Genomic DNA, 19015 nt, shown 5'->3' on the forward strand with positions numbered 1-19015 from the left:
AGCTTAGCATAAAAACAATTGTGGTGCGTTCCACTTGACATGAGAAGTCAGAATTTCCGAGTTCCAAGTCGTGTGTCCGAGCTGGCAGACTCATCCAACTCTGTATTACATCGATTGAAATATCTGTCTAGCTCCTCCTTTTAAGACTCACCATCTCCACCTCCACCTCCACACATAACCAATATTAAGACAATAGTGTATTCTACCCTACTTCTAAAGAAGACTGAAATCTGACACTGCTCAATAAGACATCATCTTGATATTAGCAACATCCAAACATTGTATATGCATAATACAATCACACAGTTGGTTAACATCAACACAGGCACTCCAAATTTGTGTGCAGTATCACATGATGACCTTCACAGACTTCAGTTACAGTCTTCTTGCAAGGGCCCATTGTATTCATGTGTCTAGTCCCGTACTTTATCAGGCCTATATCAGGACACATATCATATTCAAACATCATGGCTAAAATCTTCAACAGTAACAACTAAGTTAAATAATGTTTCGTAGGTGACCTACGTCTCATGAGTGAAGTCACATGACCTATGTTACTTATATCACATGACCTACATAATTACATACAAATTTTAACCCAAACTACGATAATTAACCAAGTAGTTTTGCTATTTAAACCTAACATAACTATGACCTTTACGACCAAGCTCCTACACAAACACACAGGGCAGATTTTACCCTTCAAATACGGTGTATTTTTGTCTAAATTGATTTTTTTGCTTTTGTTGTTATTGTCTGTGTACAAAGGGCTCCCATAAACTGTATTCATTTAACCACCCTGTATAAATAAACTTGGATAAATTAATTAATTTTAAATGATCACATGATAATATACACTATCACTCAACTTTAGTTCACACCCCAAAGAAGAAGAAGACATAATCCTGCAAGGGGAAACGTTTTTTCACTCTGTAGTTATTTTTATTATTATGCACACACAGGTCTGAAATACACACACATGCACAAACATGACCTATAGCAACAACCCATGGAGAAATGTCAGTGTGAGCAGTTGGGGGTTCAGGAGCCTGCTCAAGGCAGTGCCCAGGAGGTGAACTGGCACCTTTCCAGCTACCAGTCCACAGTCTGCAACTCTTGTCCAAGCTGAACTCAAACTGCACATTTTGAACAAGAACTAGACTTACAAGACCAGCCATCTGGCTAGTTCAGGCAGAGAAAGTGTATTTCATCAGAACTCATTAATGGACATTCACATTCACAGAAATTCACATGTTGTTACATGACAAAGCAGATAAAAATCCTTCCTTATTGGTTATATACAGTATATATATTCGCGGTATGTCTTGCTGTCATATTGGTACACTTTTACATGTCCTAAAATTTAAGTGTCACATAACGTGAAGTTTCTAAATTATGTGTAATATCAGAAAATCCTTGTTGTCAATGTCACCAGTGGCCATTAACTGAACAGCATTCTGTTGCTCGCACTCACACAGGGGGGTGTGAGCGAGCATCATCCTGGGTATCGACCAAAACAGTAACCTGACATGCATGAGACTGAACGCTGAATTAATGTGATCTGTGCCACAAAGCAACCAGCACCAGACCACGCAGTCAGTAACCTAAACTGGGGTTGGCCAGCTGGCTGCCAAACTTGTTATATGCTGGACTTAACTCGGGCTCAACGATGTCTGAAAATGATGGGATTGGTTTAAATGCAGTGGACCTTGAGATGATCACTGCCACCGCAAGCAGTTGCCCCATTAAAAAAAGGAAGAGAGCTAAAGTAACCCAGCTTGGACCTCAGAGAGCCCACTTGATCAATACAGTATTTTGGTATGTTAGCTAGCTAGCAATTCATCTGCGTTACCAAGCAAGCTAACTTTAGTTAACATTGGCCAGCTGAAACAATATCACAGTATATTTCACATGCTTTGCAGCTCGGAAGTGAAGGTACTCCGGAGCACGCATTAACGTCACATCTGTTGTTTCCATGGAAATCAGCACTAAGTCTGTCATGGGTAACCGAGAAAGTCGAGGAAGGTCAAATTTTTAAAGTTACGTTACAATCCATTCACACTTTGGCAATACAAGCTGATAAATACATGTAAATTGCTTCACATTTTTAGATATGGCACCTTCAAAAGACACAAATTTGAATATGTCCTTCCTATAGTACTTTTAAAACTTCTTTCCAAGGTTTTGCTCTGTGTCCTCCACCACTGTTATCTCTGCATCAGGCTCAGCTGACAGTGGAAGATGAAAGAACTAGAAACACAAAAAATAACAAATAGCTTTGACAACATTTGTACACAAGTGTATGGGTTGGGTGAGTGGTGAAATGTGTGTGCGTGTGTACAGTCTGGGCATGTACTTACATTCAACATGTCACTTTTTTCCAGGAAAGATTTGTACTTTGGCGGGGGGCGAGGAATCGGAGGATACAGAACCTTAGTCACCCTGAAACATACACATCCATGCACACAATGAGCTTTAAGCAAGAATAGCAATACACATTTTAAACTCTCTCTTGCCACTTGCATTGGATAAAATAAGTTTGATATCAATATGTTTTGAAATAAATAGTTGAAAGTGAAACCGCCAAAGAAAGAAGAAATGTATATTTCCTGTCTCTTTGTTTGCATTTTATATAATTTTGTGTTTTCCCCTGTTTGGCTATTTTAGAACTCATAGGGGATTTCTGTCTGCACCTTGAGGAAGTTTAGGGTGGATGTGGCTTTTCATAAGAAAATACACTACCACTACCCAAACACTCTTCTAGCTTCTCCTTTCTACACTTCACTGCTTCTGCTGATGTCGGGTGGGGTCAACTGTTAAAAGACAAGACAGAGTTCAAGCAGCCCAATGAGGCAGATAAAAAATAAAGCAAGTGTGAAGAGAGGTAGCTTTGAGTAACTGTGTGTGAGAGGGGGCGCATATGAGTATGAGGGAGTCACGCAGCAGTCAACAGGTTAGTTCAGTTAGAGACAGAAACAGTACCTCTGATAGAGCCCCAACAGCAGCACAGCCAAGAGGATCATGGGTATTCCAAGGGAAATTGAAACGATCACCAGAGCATTGAGTTTGATTATCTGTCCTGTCTGTTCAACCGCTATAAACAGACAAACACATAAAGATACAGATCATTGTACTTAGATTATTGCATTCATACAACGTAAAAAGGTATGTTCAGGCAGCCAGACATCAACCAATCAAGCAATTGCTGGAGATGATAAAAGGTCACCAGCCATTGGTTAAACCGCTATATGAGATGACTTTAATAAACACCACTCACTGACAGTTTGACTCCAGTCACTCCATAGAAGATTTGATATGCAGTGCTTATTCTTTCTCATCCTTATCCTTACTCTGTAGGTGTGGTAGGGATCTACATTCGGCTCGGTATAAAACAGATGGTCGCTCAAGTTTTTGGGACTTTCCTGTTTATAAAAGATAAAACTTCACCAGTATACACTCAAATTTCGATTGTTATATCTGATCAGGTCTGACTTTGCAGATTTGTGGTTCCTTGAAATGTCATAATTTAATCAATTATTTCTGGAATAATCAATATCCATATACACACACTGTACCTGATCACCTATGTCCAGCTGGTATTCGAAGCATAAGGAGTTGACCTTTTCCCAACTCTGGGGCAGACTCCATGTCACCAACAGTCTTCCATCTTTGACTAATGCAGAGATGTTTTCGGGTGGAGGCAGGACCTCTATGGCAAACACAACCACAGAATTTGTCAAATCATTGATAGCAATTCCTTGGGGAGGTCTGCTGTGGGATCTCTACAACATACGATCTAAAACTAACCTTAATCTTCATCTTACCAAATTAATTTATGTACCTAACTATTGTTTGCATGCGCATAAACCTATCCCCAAGTAAACAACCAGTGCCTGTCAGCCTACAATCAGTCCACAGATATGCTTTATAATTGAGACATAATAGAAAATTGAACTAAACTAAATGGGCACACATTTAAGTAATCTGTAAGCATAATATCTCAACAACTATTAGATGTCCAAGGAAAGTTAAAATCATGGGGCATCTGGACTTGGTTGAAAATACTCGAAGAGGTTTCGTCATCTGAGAGAGTTCTTCATTTCCCAGAACTGAAGAAGTCTTTCGGATGACGGGAAAAACATCTTCTTACTAAGAAAGTGAACATGGTAATCATTACACCTATTCAACACCCTGGTAGTATTGTCGTTGTGAGCATGTTGTCTTGCTAGCATTAGCATTTAGCTCAAAGCACCACTGTGTCTAAGTATGCTAGCTTGGCTGTACTCTGACTCTTGTCAACTATATAAAGTAACTGTAATGTGAGGATAAAATACCTGCCAGGAAGATACATAAATGGTGTGCATACAGTATTAATGACAGTTGCAACCGAATATCAACCAGTTATTAAGTCTGATTTAAATACTGTTGTGAGTTGTTCATTTGTGCAGCTTGCTACTACAGTTATAAAAGGATGCATTTTGACAATTTCCTTCTAAATACATTTTATAGACCATACAGTTTACTAATCCAATAAGCAGATTGCTGATAACCAAATTCCGTACTATCATAGCCACATAATTATGTCTACTATGTGACCGCCCAAATGGCTCAGAAACAATCACATTTTCAATAGCTGACATAACAAATGAACTATGTGGTACATTTGTAAGTCACCTGAAACCAATCTACTGTTAAAGAAATCATTGCGGCCAAACAGACAATAAATATCTATTGATCTCGTTAAGAGTGGATAGAATCTAAATAATGTGCTACCTGATGTATTATTCAAACAGTGGATGCCACTGAAGATCATACTATCATCATCATTATAGAATTATCATTCACAATGGCAGTGCTTGTCTGTATTACCTAGCATATCCTTGATGTATTTGTACCCGTAGACTGTCCACATGTCATGCAAGGTCACGTTAAAATGGATGACTACGTATAACATCTGATACTCGGGTAGAACCAAAGTGCTTGATCCGACTCTTTCTGCAGACAGATTCTGAGAGTGAACTGCACTTTCGCCATCACAAATACTGGATGAATAGACAGAGAAAGAGATACGCAAAACAATTTTTACACTTTAACATACTTGTATTGTAAATATGCATTAATTGTTTTAAATACTCATCAAAGCTATGCTATATGGATAATAAACATTTAGAAAAAAATATGAAAACCTGATATAGACAGAGAGCTGAGTATCCTTCTGTAAAGTGTGGAATGACCAGGAGCAGTTGAGTGTATTTGTTGGATAAAGGACACAGAGAAAGTTATCCTCCAACGCAGCCTCCTCTATATTATCCCCTGAAGAATTCAGTGAAGACAACTGAAAGAGTTTCACAAATACAGAGATCAGAACATGAATCTGTATTTAAGCAGCAAGCGTTTATTGTGCCTTTGTGGCCTTTGGAAGTGAAAAAAACATTTTGATTCTCACTTCATCAGTTAACAACACCTCCTCTTGACAGACCTCTGGATTGTTGGCCTCTGTTACTGTTGAAACAGAATCTGGAGTTATAGCACGAGGGAAAACACAAATAAACCTGATGTTAGCCATGGATTGTCACATTCTAGCTTGACGTACACACAGCAGCGTGCTCACCAGTGTGAGCATCAATGTTTATTTCATTAAGAATTTAGGGAGGAGGAGGAAGCCAGCTTCCTTGAATGCTGCATACAAGGAAAGAGGAAACAAACTACAACACTGCCCTGATAAAAGCAAGATTGCCAAAACTGTTTGATGACCTATATTTGATGTACTAAAGAAGAGTTATGGAACATGTTTTTATTTAAAAAACATGGTTCATCATCCTTAAAGTTATACTCAAAGTATGTGACTGTGTGTGTGAGTGTGTGTGTGTGAGTAGCGTGTAATGTCAAAAGTTACCCACCACTTTGTGATGCCCACAAAACCAGCAAAACAGAGCAAAACATCGGATGGACAGGAAACAGTTTCATAGCTAACCTAGGAGTTTTACACACACACACACAAACACACACACACACACACACACAAAGACACACATAAACACACATTACTGTGCGTATCGTGTCTGGCCACATACAGTAGGCTTAAGCTGTTGTATCCGTGCACTCTAAGTAATTTCCTGGCTGTTCATACTTCCCCTTTTTAAAAGCCTACATTAAGAGACTGACTAATATTAAGACATCTCATTGGGCATAAAATGATATACAAACAAACCGCTTTCCTCATATGAGTGTTAATTTTCCTCTTGGTTACATTTAATTAGGAGTTTAATAACATACAGATTTCCACTGCCTACAGAAGCTTTTACATTTTCCATAAAGAAAGAAAGAAAGAAAGAAAGAAAAAGTTATCAGTACTTTTGTTTACCCACTCAGCTAAATCAACAATGATAAATCCATATAACCATGATTAGCTATTCTTGTTGTAAGCTTTCTTATAAATAAAATATAACACAAAGTCCTCCTACAGTGACCATCTTAATATCATTATTGTAAATAGTGTAACCGCGAAGTTGTTACCTCCTGCTGTCCCTCCACTCTGTCGATGACTGTGGTTCTCTGAGTGTCCTCACTGACTGAAGACAATGACACATTTCTGGGGAAAGAAGAAGCGTGACGTCACATACTGTACCGAGCTTCAGGAAACCATGTGTTTCTTTCTGTTTCTTTATTCTTACTCTCTCATACCTACACTGCAAGATCAAAAGATTTTAAACCCACTGAACTTAGCTTTTCTGAAGCAGTGTGCTGAAGCTAGGTGCAAGTAAAAGGCTGGGTCAATAACTTTTTTTTAAATGAAATAGATAACCTTTTTAAAAAGTTACTGAGAGTTTTTAAATGCAATCTGTAATTTTTTTTAAAAAGATACCAACAATAAATAAATACTTCATTGCCCCACCTGAATTGAATACCTGGTATTGAGGAGAAGGCTTTGAAAATGCATTTAGACACCCATTTTAGTAAATAAATTATATAGTTTTATAATGTTAGTTGAATTAAAAATATTTAAAATAGACTAGTCATCTAGGTATTATGTTTTCTGGATCCATCCTTGTTCTGTTAAGTGTCTGGTGTTTAAAAGTGTTAGGAAGTGAGGTACAGAGTGGATTGCCACAGACCCAAGACAGGGACACTCAAAAGTTTTCCACTTCAGCTAAGTGGTTGACAAATTCACAGACTGCACTCCTTCTGTGTAACTAGTTCAGAGCTACAGGAAGAGTTTGCAGTGATGTCAATATAGCATTCAGATAGTGTTCCAGTTGAGAAAATATGTACTTTCTTACCTTCTATGATGGCTTCAGGAGTATAAATTGAATGGATGGACATCATTCTTTGACAGGGTGGGTTCAAGCACCTCTGACTACATATGTTCTCTCTGCTAGGTGTCCCTGAGTTAGACTTTGGATCACGACCAGCTCTATATTGCTGCTCTGTAGCACAGATGGCTTCTCTACAAAGTAGGATACGTAAAACAAATAGACAGCCCTGACCTAAACCCTATCCAACACCTTAGGGATGAACTAGAATGGAGATTGCGAGCCAGGCCCTCATGTCCAACAGCGTCTGACTTCACAAATGCTCTTCTGGATGAACGGACAAAGATTCCCACAGACAGACTCTAAAATCTTGTAGAATGCCTTCCTAGAAGAGTGGAAACTGTTGCAAAGGGGGGACCAACTCCATATCCATGCATTTGGATTTCAAATGGGATGTTATAAAAGTAATGTATAGGTGTCCCAGTAATTTTGTCCATATAGTGTATCTTCAATTGAGATCAGATTTTGGAATGTTGTTCTACATTTAATTATTTTCCCTGTTATTTACCTTGGAAACAGGTAAATAACTACTATTACACTCATTAAAAGGGAATGCACAATCCACAAATGGACTTTTATCACCTTGATGCTACTTTCTATTACTTCATTCCTAGAGAAATGTTTTCTAATTTTTGGAAAAAGCGATCTCAGAAAGAAGCAAAACCGTTTTGCAGTTGCATTATCCATCTGAAGGTTGTATTAGGGCTCAGGGTATATACAGGAATCCTGAAGTTAAATTGGGTTTAGCTTTGGCTACCTGACACTAAGGAAAGGACTAGAGAACAACATGTTTTTCTACATTTTGGCTGTGGACCGAAAGCTATCATCCATCAAGATGGTGAAAATAGCTGGCCTTGAGCCACAGTGCTTTAAGTGGGAGCTCCCTACACCCGTCATAAAAATGCCTGGAGATAAGGAACGAAAAGGAGTTCCCTGACCGGGAATCGAACCCGGGCCGCGGCGGTGAGAGCGCCGAATCCTAACCACTAGACCACCAGGGACTGTTGCAATGCTACTGGCGGAATAAATTTTATTTCCTAGTCGATACATCACTTTTTTTTTTTTGATGATTGGCTACTGTCGATACGTTAACTGTATTTCTAGGTACCAAACCATTTAACGTGTGTGCTCACTTTTGTAAAATCGATTTCACTTCCGATAAAGCGCAATCAGCTTCTTCGCTTCACTGTAGAATAGCCTCATTGATGCCCCCTGTAGCCGTTGTTTGTAAAACCCCGTCTGTCGGTTTCCCGCATATAGCTAATTTTCCTCATAGGTTTTTTAAACAGTCTGTTATTTTCTATATATGGTGTTCCCTCATCCACCACAATGGAAAGCAATAAGTAGTTCAGACCAGGGTGGATACTGCTTTAACTACTAACTTAACTTCTCAACAACCGGCAGGAAATATAATGCATCTCGTCGACTAGGTGGTGAGCACATCCAACACTTCTATTGTTTGCCACCAACGTTACATCCAACTCGACCCTAACTTAATGAATCTCCTGCACACGGGATGATGAAATCTGAACCTTTAAATATGAAACTGAGAAAAATATAGCCAGAGATGCGAGTTTGGCTCAGGTATGAACCAACGTCTATCAGAGCCGCCTCAGACTTCCGAGTTTGGAAACGAAACCAGGATGCCAGACTTCTTACGCGCTCAAATCAGGACATTTTAAGTTACAGTCGTCGTTTGGAGGGAAGATTTCCTGACAGTAAGTTAACAAAGCTTCGTGTAACCATCCCCACTGTATTGTTGAAGCTATACTACAGTTTACATGTACAGTAGCTCGCTTTCTTAAATTTGCATGCAGTCATCGTAGAAAAGGGTTTAAAACTTAAGTTATCTCAGTTATATTCTGACAGTGTAACGGCAGTCTGTACGACCAAAGTAGAAAATAACACAAGTTAACTTTGGCATCTGCGATATGTTTTTGTAATCTCAAAGTACCTACAAGTAGCCTATAAGATAATTAATTATTGCCTACTGTAACGTTAGGCTACTACACCAAATAGTTGCTCTTTAGTGGTAAAACAATGCTTCCTCAGTATGTTACAACAATCTTTGAGCTTTCACAGTTTGACTGTACAAACCAAGTGTTGCCTGCTTTTCTATGAGCAAAGGGAAAACGCGTTCGTCCAGTTCTTCTCTTCTTCTAATCCTCTAATTATATTTTTCTTTTTCTCTAGGTCTGATTCAGCATGTCAGCCATAGACACGGTGAGACGTAATAAAACAGTCATTCAGGAGATTTTGTGCGGAGACCGCAGGCTAATCCTCAACAAAGTTCATGAAAGAAGCCTGATAACAAAACGTGAGTACAACAACCTTAAAAGTATCAACAAAGAAGATGAAGAGGGGCACGTCGTTGAGCTTGTGGATAAGATAATGAATAAAGGAGAGGACACGTGCCAAGGCTTCCTGGACCTCCTTCAAACTGATAAGGACATTAAATCAACTTACCCAGAGCTGAAGAAAATACATTTGAAGGCCCCCTGCCTTTTATCAAAACCTATCCAAGCTTGTTCAAGTGAAATCAACAACGGTAGGCCTATGTTAATATAATTTTGGTACAGAAATGAGTGTCTAATGATCCTCATATGTCCACCTATTGTGTGTTTCTTATGGCTTCATCAAAAAATTACAATACGCTTGGAGGTGTAATGCTGTTTCACTCTGATTTCCTCAGATGAGAGCCAGAGAGGAAAGGAGGTGAGTTTTTTTTACCTGATATTGAAATAGCAACACATATGTGAAGACACTTGAGTCAGTGTTTTTAGTTAGGCTATGTTAAAGAGACACAACAAGGGGTTTAAATAGGCTACTTTTCCCTCACAGATAATTACTACGCATATTTCACCTCAAAGCCTTTGGATAAATGCTTTTTAGCAGTGTTAATAAGTTACTAGTTACTTATTACTCCTTAAAAAAGTAATAATAGGCCTATTACTTATGAGCCTACTGGGTGATAAAAGTAACCACTTACTACTATATTACTTTCACTACTACCCCTCCCCTGCTCCCAAACAAACTAGTCTCTCTCGACTTTTTAACTATCATATTCATAACAGCTGCAAGGAGTAGTACTACGGTTTTTACAAAACATATATCGTTTGTTAACCAAAGGCTGAAATAAAAATAAAAAAAGTAAATCCCAGCTTCTGCACAAATGTTTTTCAATCTGCGTTCTTGTCTGAACTTGCGTTCTTGTGAAACAGTCGCTGCCCAATTCTGTTTTTTTTTTTTCAAATGCTTTTATTAAACAACATTGTGAACATAACACACAAGCGCAGACAATATCAGGGGAAAGGCTGACAGAAAAAAAAAATAAATATATAATATAAAAGGATCACAAATCAGCACTGAAAAATTTTAAACAGGGTAAATCGATGCAAGGTCTTGAGAGCTTTCCTGTTTTTAGAGTATAGGATTGTCGTAATGTAATGTTTGACTTCGTTTTCAAAAATGGCAAAGGAAGGCTTAGATTTATGGATTTGTGATTTTGCAAGCAATAACATCAAATTGATGATATGGAAATGATTTGCCTTGGTAGAAGGGTATGTTAAAAAAGCCAGACAATACATTGTCATAGGAAAGTGAGAATAGAGTCAATATATTGGGAGATAAATGTATAGATATAATGCCAAAAAGTGCAAGAGTGTCCAAGTCCAAAATAAACGATACAGGTCTTCTTGAGCCATGTGACAAAATGAGCAGTCCACATCAATGTCCTTCTTATATCTTCGTAGAAATACCTTGTAGTGATAATAGTGATGCAACATTTTAAAAGACACTTAGATATTTGGAAGGTAAGCTCCAAATTATTTTCTGAGTAAATTGAGCCCGAGATGAGGGAAACTCTGGGTTTTCGGTTTCAGAGAGTGAGATCAGATAAACTCTAGGTCTGTAACCCTGGCAACTTATGCTGTGAACCTAACCTGCTCGGGAGGAGGTTTACATAAACATACGCTGAGTTTCTCTCTGACTCCTCCCCTCCTGCGGAGCTTGAAGCGGCTGTCTCAGACACCTTGTTATTTCCTCAATAATACTGTCGATATCAAAGCACATATTGGAACACAATTACGTCTTTAGGAACATCAAAATCACAGTTAAATAGGCTATTAATTGTTTGTTTTTTTACCCAAACATGATCTTGAACATGTCGCTTTTATGATCAATCTGTCATCGAGGTATGAACAGAGACAGAGTGTCTGTCACTTTACAATCACAGGTCCATGAGTAGCCTAAACTACAGATTAGAATCTGGTCGATTAATATTTTCATCTTCAGTTATTGCCACCGGCATTTGGTCCTGTCAGGTTAGAGCTAAATAAACAGGCCTGTAGCTGTTTCAAATGAATAACAGGCTGTGGGAGAATTCCAGCACTTTATGAATCATTAAGCCTATGAAAAGGGTCTATAAAAGGCTCAAAATGTCCGCGAGAGCCCTCGCTCACTTGACGGTTTGACAGTAGGACAGCCCTAAGCCCTCACGGACTTCCCAGGAACACGCCTCAAAGTCTATGAGTCTGTGAGGTGGGACATTGAGATTGGGCCTCAGAGTTGACTGAACTTATTCTGATCGGCCTTTCTGAAATGGAAAACCCAGAGTTTGACAGCTCAGAGTTAGTCAACCCAGAGTTCAGGTTTACACTCAGAGTTTGTTGAACCTGCTTTCTGAAACAGGGCCCAGGAGTAAATACTAAGACATTAACACCGGGCTGGGAACTAAGACATGGAACCAAAACACAGACTAAATAACAGGACTGACTGAGAACTAAATGAACAAAGCAGAACAGTGTGACAGGCATATTCTTTGGTGGTATAGGAATACCATACTTGTCTAAAAGTTTAGTATGACATTAATTCACAACTAGAATTGAGGAGCTGATTAACCAGATAAATTCAATGGACAAACCAGTTTTCCAAGAACAATGTGTTGATATATGTCTCTGTTGTTCCAGATGTAGTATCTGTGAGGGGTAAAGTTATTTTTTATAAATTGAATACCTGGAAAGGAGCCATTGTTTGTGAAAATTTGATAGTTTTAAGGGGCTTTTTTCAACATTGTTGCTGCAAAGTTAGAAGAACTTAAGACCTCCAAGCTTTTAAAACAGGTAATTGGGAATACAATTCCAGATTGAGGTTGGATTTCTTAAAAATTGTTTTATCCAGTTTATCTTAAAGGTATTGTTGAGGGTAGACTAATCAAGAAAGTTTAGGCCACAATTTACTTAGGAGTCCCTTAATACTGATTTTCTAACATTGTGTGTTCCATTTCTCCATACAAAATTATAAAGTAAGTTATCAATGACCGTATTTCTGTTCTACTTTAAAAGTCTGGATCTAGACAAGTACAGTCAAATATCCAGATGTGTTATCACTCTGCCCGTTTTACCGAGCATGCATTGGGTGGTGACTTGTGTGGAAAGCCATTGTTATGCATTCACGTCAAGGATGGTGCGTTCTAGTAACGCAGCATTACTTAGATTAGTAACTGTAAAAACATGACTGTTTTGGAGATAGTAATCAGTTACACTACTAGTCACTGGGAAAAGTAATATTATTATAGTAACGCGTTACTGTCCAACACTGCTTATTAGCCTGTATTAACATATAGAATACTAGCTTTTGTAAAATTGGAATACCTCATAAATGAGCAAAGAAAAGTGAAGTAACATGTTAAGTAAACGTCTTGGAGCGTAAGTTTCTTAACTATGTGTTTATGTCCAATGGTTTCCTTTTTTTTTTTTAGGACAATCAGTATCAGTTGAACAGCAAGCCTACCGGCCTCTGTGTGATCATAAACAATGAGAATTTCACACAAAGCACAACGAGAAGTGGAACCGACAAAGATGCTCGTATGTTCCTGTACAGAGCAGACAGATGCACATGTTTACACTATTGTCCTGTTTGTTCATGTTTGAAGGTTAACTGTTTTTTGTTTTTTTTATTAAATCGCCTGTAGAAAGTTTGGCAGAGGTGTTCAGTTGGCTGGGGTTCAGAGTGCTGATGTGTGAAGACCTAACCAAGGACCAGATGGATCGGGCACTGAAATGCTTTGCTTCTCTGAGCAGCCTCTCACAGCTACAGGAGTTCAGTGTTAAGGAGTGGAACAGTATCGGATTCACTGATCTTCAGGCGGCTCCTAAGCATGGCGATGCCTTTATCTGCTGTATTCTGAGTCACGGAGAAAAGGGTGCAGTCTTGGGCTGTGATGGGCAGGCCCTCTCCATTAAACAAATAACCCGAACTTTCAAAGCATCTGACCAGTCAACCCTCACCGGCAAGCCAAAAGTGTTCCTTATCCAGGCCTGCCAAGGAAGCCAGCAACAGGCTGGAGTGTTATTCAAAGACCTACAGGCTGATGATAATTCACTGTCCATCCCTGAGGAAGCTGATGTTCTGGTTGCCATTGCCACTGTTGAAGACAGCGTATCATTTAGAAACACAAAACATGGAAGCTGGTTTATCCAGTCTGTGTGTCAGCAGCTAAAGGAGGGCTGTCTGAGGTAAATGCCGAACTTTAACTTTTTAAAATGTAATATTTAGTTAGTGTTGTGACTTTAAACATCCAAAAATCAATAACACCCACAATGTTATGTAGATCTGATGATGATAATTGTTGTTATGCAGTGAATATTTTACACTTTATTTGATCATAATATAGGGATCATGACGTGTTTTGAACACTGTATATTGTTTTAGGGGTGAAGACATCACCACCATCCTCCCCCGCGTGAATAATGAAGTAGCCCAGAAAGAGGCAGCCAGTGTACCTGGTCGTGCAAAGCAGATGCCTGAAGTTAGGTTCACCCTGAGGAAGAAGCTTGTGTTGTCACCACATTGAAAATGAAGCTTAATCACCACAAATCATGCAAAGACAGCATACTTATGTTATCTTTTTTATCATTCTGTTTATTTTTTTAATCATTACACATCACACATCATTATCTTTTATATCAATGTTATATCACATATTTTTGTCGCTGAGTAAACCTGTTTTTGTTGTGGGTCCAGGTTAACATAAACATAACATAAGGGAGTAATTGTTATGTCCTTTACCTGAGCTACTACAAAGAGAAGCCCTTAATGCAAATACTGGTCACATTTACATAACAAATTAGTTCCTAATATAAAAGGAATTTTTATTGCCTATGCATATGCATACTTAGGATACTTACGTTTGAACACTGTTCCTAAAGCAATATTTTTGCCTTCAAGTAAGTTATTCCTCTTTTTATATTCAAACACAACCAGTAAAGCTTTAGTACATTTATGAAAAATGTAAAATAGATGCAAAAGAGATTGTAACCAAAAAGTGCATGCTAAACAGAAAAACCATTTGAGGACTGTAGTTAAAAAGAGCCATCTGCCTATGAATGTGTGTTGCCCTTATTAATAAAGATCTGAAATGAAATTGTAGGCTATTTCTTTGCTTCCTTTAAAAAATAATATTGCTGTTATTTTGAACTTTCCCCTTTTTATTAATAACTTAAACAAGATTTTAAAACGGATTCAACCAACACACATTAGAGGTCAGAGTATAGATTAGAATAGATGTGTGTGTTTTTGAGGTGGCGATTCGGCTGCGTATGTACAACCGTCATTACGGTACCACAGCGTCGTTGCCATGAGAACTCGGATTTGCTCGTCCTTACGAAAAGAATCTGCACAGAAGAAGCACAACAAACGACTGCTTGCCAGAAAAATGAGAAAAACAACCCCCCTGTCACAATTGAAGTCTGTCTAATAAAGCTGTTCCAACCAGGTAGGGACTTGTTTTACCACCGAGAGTCTCAGCCATTAGATAAAGGCAGCGTTAATGATGGAAGCCCCGCTGGAAGACGAGACTCATGCCGGTGCCTTAGCGGGGATTGAAGGAAGCGACCACGGAGAGGTGTTGAAAGCCTCCGAAGAGGCTATAGCATTCATGTCCAGCATTGGTGAGTTGTCGGACTCTTTATAGAGGAGTCTAATGGTAACAAGAGACAGAAACTCCTACGCCTGAGAGGAACCACCTGGGTTTGGCATCTTGAGAAAATAGAAAGCTACGCTTTAGAAATAGGCGCAGTTGTAACACATTTTCCTCCATATCTTACAAACTTGAAATACACTAATCATCTTTTGATACATAGATAAAAAAATATATATAGATGCACTAATTCATAATAAAATTTACATATTTTCACTATAGTAAGGACTAGACTATAATATTAAATTAAATGCAAGAAGTCTGTTACAATTGCCCCCTTGGTGGGAAAACAGTGTTTGGGAGCAACTGAAACACTGAAAAATAAGTCATGAACCCACTGGATCTCAAATAAAAGCCTCCCTCGAAGTATTTAATTTACTGCTATCTAATAATTCTATTTAAGAGGGTTTTTTGAATATGGTTCAAATTATTTTGATATTCAAGTTGTGAGGCATCTTCTGCTAAGGCTTCTGTTCTAACTTCATAAAATTGCTTCTTACAAGTGAACTAATCTTTGTCTTTGGTTGTGCTGGGTCTTATACAATCAAACCACTTTAAATCCACTATACAGACAAAATGACAATCAAAGGAACCTTGCTTTTGCAGACATCTAATATTCACACTTTTTGTCAAACACATTATTTTATAGAAATAATGTGTGTTAATTGATGATTTATGTTTATACTAGAGCAAATACATCTAATTTAATACACCCTTTTTAAAGTAGTAGTTTAACATTTGAATTGAATGAAATATGTTCATTTTCTAACAGAAAAGTACGTCAGCACAGACAAACACACTGCTTTGGGCCATGTAGCTTGTCTCCTATTTGAACCTGTCCACTGTGGCTCATGTCCAAACTTTTCTCTCAGACCCTGCAGAGCTGCAGAAGTGTGTTTTTCCAGACTCTCTGGTGACTGTGTCAGAGGGCGGCCGAGAGCTGGGGAAGTTCAATGTGACAGTGGAGTTTGCCCGCAGAGTCCAGCAGCCCTGTCTGCTGCTTCATGCACAGAGCCAGGGAGCCATTGATGACTCCCCCTGCGGAACAACAGTGACAGGTGAGGGAGGCTGGAGCTGCAAAGCCAGGTTGTTCTTCATTGTTTTGTCCATTTACAGATGTTTCAGTGTCTTCGTGTCCTTTGTCCTGCCTTCATTGTCCACTTAAGCCTATTTAACCACTGAGCTCGAGGTGTTGGAGGAAGATTACCATGAGTATGTCAAGGTGAGTCATCGCAACCTTCCTATACTGTCTCATATTTATCACACAAGTGAAAATGTTGTACACTTGCCTTCTTTCATTCTTGCTTTCTATTTTTATTTGGCATTCCCTGGCTTTAAACACAAACAAACCTGTTTTCAGCTTGAGGGCCACAGTTTGGACAAGAGGTGTCACATGGTGCAGCGTGATGGGCAGATGGTGATCGATAAAGTTACCACTGTAGGAGAGGTGAGAAAAGAAACAACCACACCACCTTGATGCTTGCTTGAACAGAAACCTGCTGTGGCGAAATTACTGTGAGGTGTAATCCTTTTGTGTGTGTGTGTGCAGGAGGTGACAAAGGAGAGCTTTTCGTATCCCATGTCTGTCCTCAGAGGGCTGGTAACAGAGGGAGCAAACGTGCTGCTGATGCGCCTGATTGTTCTTAGGAAAAAAATGCCAGAGCACATGACTTTCATCTCTTTCGACCAGGGATTACAAATCATACAAACCACTTTTGTAAGTCACTGTGACAGTGAGAACTCTTACTCATTCTGTGTGTTACTTGTGAACTCTGATTATGTCTTTCTCTGTGGTCAGAGGGAGCTGGGTCTGATGCAGCTGGAGGTTGGGGATGAGACGGTCGAGGTATTTGGGGTGGAGAGGACTGTTCACTCTGTGGAGGACAGCCCAAGTACCTGGCAGTGCTACTTCCTGGCTGATGGGTAACTCAATGACTATACCTCTTAGGGTCCTTCACACTATACGCTATGGATGAAATAGGGTACCACTGTTGATTGCACACTACACTGTTATAATTATTTTAGTGTTGGCAGCATGTTTGGGCTGCATGATTAATAGTATTAAAAGTTTTGGTAAGTTTTAGTGTTGTTCAATACTTTGAAATCTGATTTTCATGTCACATCAAGAGATGGCCGCATGAAATTTAACAGCATGAGACCTGCCTTTTTTTTCTTTTAGAGTTTTTCCTTGTGTCCTTAGCGAGCTTTGACCGCATCAGGAAATGGTGAATAAGAGCAAGAGAAATAAACGATAAAGTTAATTTCATTTCTGTGCTTGTTTTTAGTTGTTTTTCATGTGGGTGTGCATGGTGTACCGTCTGGTCACAAGTGAAACACCCCGCATCCATGACAAGTGCATGAATTTATGACTTTGATGCTGCGGGGGAAAAAACGCTTAACAGACATGTTGAGCAATTTTGCTCTGTTCTGTTCTGTCTGATCAGGCACTTGGCCAGCAGAGTGCAGGTGGGATCACCTGTCACCATGAGGCTTCTTCAGCTGCCATCACAGCTAGAAAAAGGTAAGGTTCACACATTACACATACACACAGGTTTCTCTAATGAAATACAGTCAGTTATGTTGTAAGTGTGTGTGTGTTAGGTTTTGAGAAGATCCCCCTGGTTTGGGAAGAAGACATGCAGATGCGATCTAAGTTCTTGGACAGAAAGGTGACCAAGACCGTTCTCATTATATGATATTAGATTCAGACTGACTGTACCTAAAATACTGTTTCCTCCCATATATCACATCTTACCCTATAAATCCTTTGAACAGAACAGAATAGCAACATGTGTTTAATGTCTCGCTGGGGCAGGAGGAGCTGAAGGCGGACCACGCCTCGTACCTGAGACAGCATCCAGAGATCCGGGCCCTCATTTCCGACTTCCTGCAGTTCTTGCTGCTGAGGAAACCAGATGATGTCTTCCAATTTGCCAGAGACTACTTTCTCCCTTTTGCCTCCCGCCATCCTCCAGAACCCAGCCTGAAAGCCCCCTGACTCTGAAAGCACACCTGGGCACATTTATCATTTTAACTTGAGATGACATTTTTAAATTACATTTTTTACGCTCTAACTTTAAAACCTTAGCTGTATGATCTTGCTATAAAACTTTATCTGAATAAAGTGGTTTGTTTCAACCAGTGTTTGTAGTTTCATTTCTCTGTTAATCTTGTCTGAGCAATGAGATTTTAAGGTTTGTTTAATTCATTCAATAACTGAAAATGGAAATACACAAACAGAGGGTTAGGACACTCATAATGGTTCTTCACATACTACAGTGGAATGCAAGAAGTCTTATAGCTAATGGTCAAGAATTCAAAAAGTACATTCATGAATTAGATGTTGTTCCAGATGCAATATGTGTACAAGAAACTTGGTTACGAGACAGACTAGATTATGTGATACCAGGGTTTAGCTCTATAAGGTACGATAGACCTAACAACCAAACTGGTGGAGGGTGCATCACCTTTATCAAGGATGGGTTGGCCTACAGGGAATCCCCAAGCTCAGAAGATTCAGAATGTATTATAGTTGAAATCTATAGCCCAAGGAAAGAGGGAAACATTAAATTGATTAATTTCTATAACCCATGCAAAAAGATTTCAATAAACTGAATGAAATGGCAGGGACTGTATACAAGAAAGAAATATGGTGTGGGGACTTCAATGCACACAACAGCTTATGGGGCAGCAATCACACAGATAATAATGGGGACATAATTGA

The 19015-nt window shown here is 39.1% G+C and overlaps 3 protein-coding genes and 1 non-coding gene across 8 annotated transcripts; 2 read left to right on the forward strand and 2 right to left on the reverse strand.

Annotated features, from left to right (window-relative positions):
- Window positions 1-920: 920 nt before the first annotated feature.
- Window positions 921-9034, reverse strand: LOC123972366 (interleukin-13 receptor subunit alpha-1-like). 3 transcript variants are annotated; one of them, XM_046051839.1, is made up of 11 exons: window positions 7281-9020; window positions 6517-6592; window positions 5901-5974; window positions 5447-5517; window positions 5187-5335; window positions 4870-5042; window positions 3576-3709; window positions 3278-3422; window positions 2983-3094; window positions 2361-2442; window positions 921-2250 (listed from the first exon to the last, which is right to left on the reverse strand). In XM_046051839.1, exons 1-11 carry the CDS (start codon window positions 7324-7326, stop codon window positions 2164-2166), a joined length of 1149 nt encoding a protein of 382 aa, XP_045907795.1. In that variant the 5' UTR covers window positions 7327-9020; the 3' UTR covers window positions 921-2163. The 3 variants fall into 3 exon arrangements, with proteins under 3 accessions (XP_045907795.1, XP_045907796.1, XP_045907797.1); XM_046051840.1 differs by having other exon boundaries at window positions 5447-5502; window positions 7281-9015; XM_046051841.1 differs by lacking the exons at window positions 921-2250; window positions 2361-2442 and adding an exon at window positions 2488-2813 and having other exon boundaries at window positions 7281-9034.
- trnae-cuc lies at window positions 8243-8314 on the reverse strand. The gene has a single exon. It is a non-coding gene; the product is annotated as a tRNA-Glu (tRNA).
- On the forward strand, window positions 8430-14736 carry LOC123972365 (caspase-8-like). 2 transcript variants are annotated; one of them, XM_046051838.1, is made up of 6 exons: window positions 8430-8746; window positions 9507-9861; window positions 10006-10028; window positions 13072-13177; window positions 13285-13828; window positions 14025-14736. In XM_046051838.1, exons 2-6 carry the CDS (start codon window positions 9519-9521, stop codon window positions 14164-14166), a joined length of 1158 nt encoding a protein of 385 aa, XP_045907794.1. In that variant the 5' UTR covers window positions 8430-8746; window positions 9507-9518; the 3' UTR covers window positions 14167-14736. The 2 variants fall into 2 exon arrangements, with proteins under 2 accessions (XP_045907794.1, XP_045907793.1); XM_046051837.1 differs by having other exon boundaries at window positions 8431-9031.
- Window positions 14737-14956: 220 nt separating this feature from the next.
- Window positions 14957-18429, forward strand: LOC123972367 (ciliogenesis associated TTC17 interacting protein). Of its 2 annotated transcripts, none has more exons than XM_046051842.1 (9): window positions 14957-15262; window positions 16164-16349; window positions 16458-16513; window positions 16652-16738; window positions 16841-17008; window positions 17090-17214; window positions 17736-17812; window positions 17893-17960; window positions 18107-18429. In XM_046051842.1, the coding sequence occupies exons 1-9, from the start codon at window positions 15142-15144 to the stop codon at window positions 18287-18289; spliced, it is 1071 nt and encodes a 356-aa protein (XP_045907798.1). In that variant the 5' UTR covers window positions 14957-15141; the 3' UTR covers window positions 18290-18429. The 2 variants fall into 2 exon arrangements, with proteins under 2 accessions (XP_045907798.1, XP_045907799.1); XM_046051843.1 differs by having other exon boundaries at window positions 18067-18206.
- Window positions 18430-19015: the final 586 nt, after the last annotated feature.

This window comes from Micropterus dolomieu, linkage group LG06, assembly GCF_021292245.1.
Source record: "Micropterus dolomieu isolate WLL.071019.BEF.003 ecotype Adirondacks linkage group LG06, ASM2129224v1, whole genome shotgun sequence".
In the NCBI taxonomy this organism is placed as follows: domain Eukaryota; kingdom Metazoa; phylum Chordata; class Actinopteri; order Centrarchiformes; family Centrarchidae; genus Micropterus; species Micropterus dolomieu.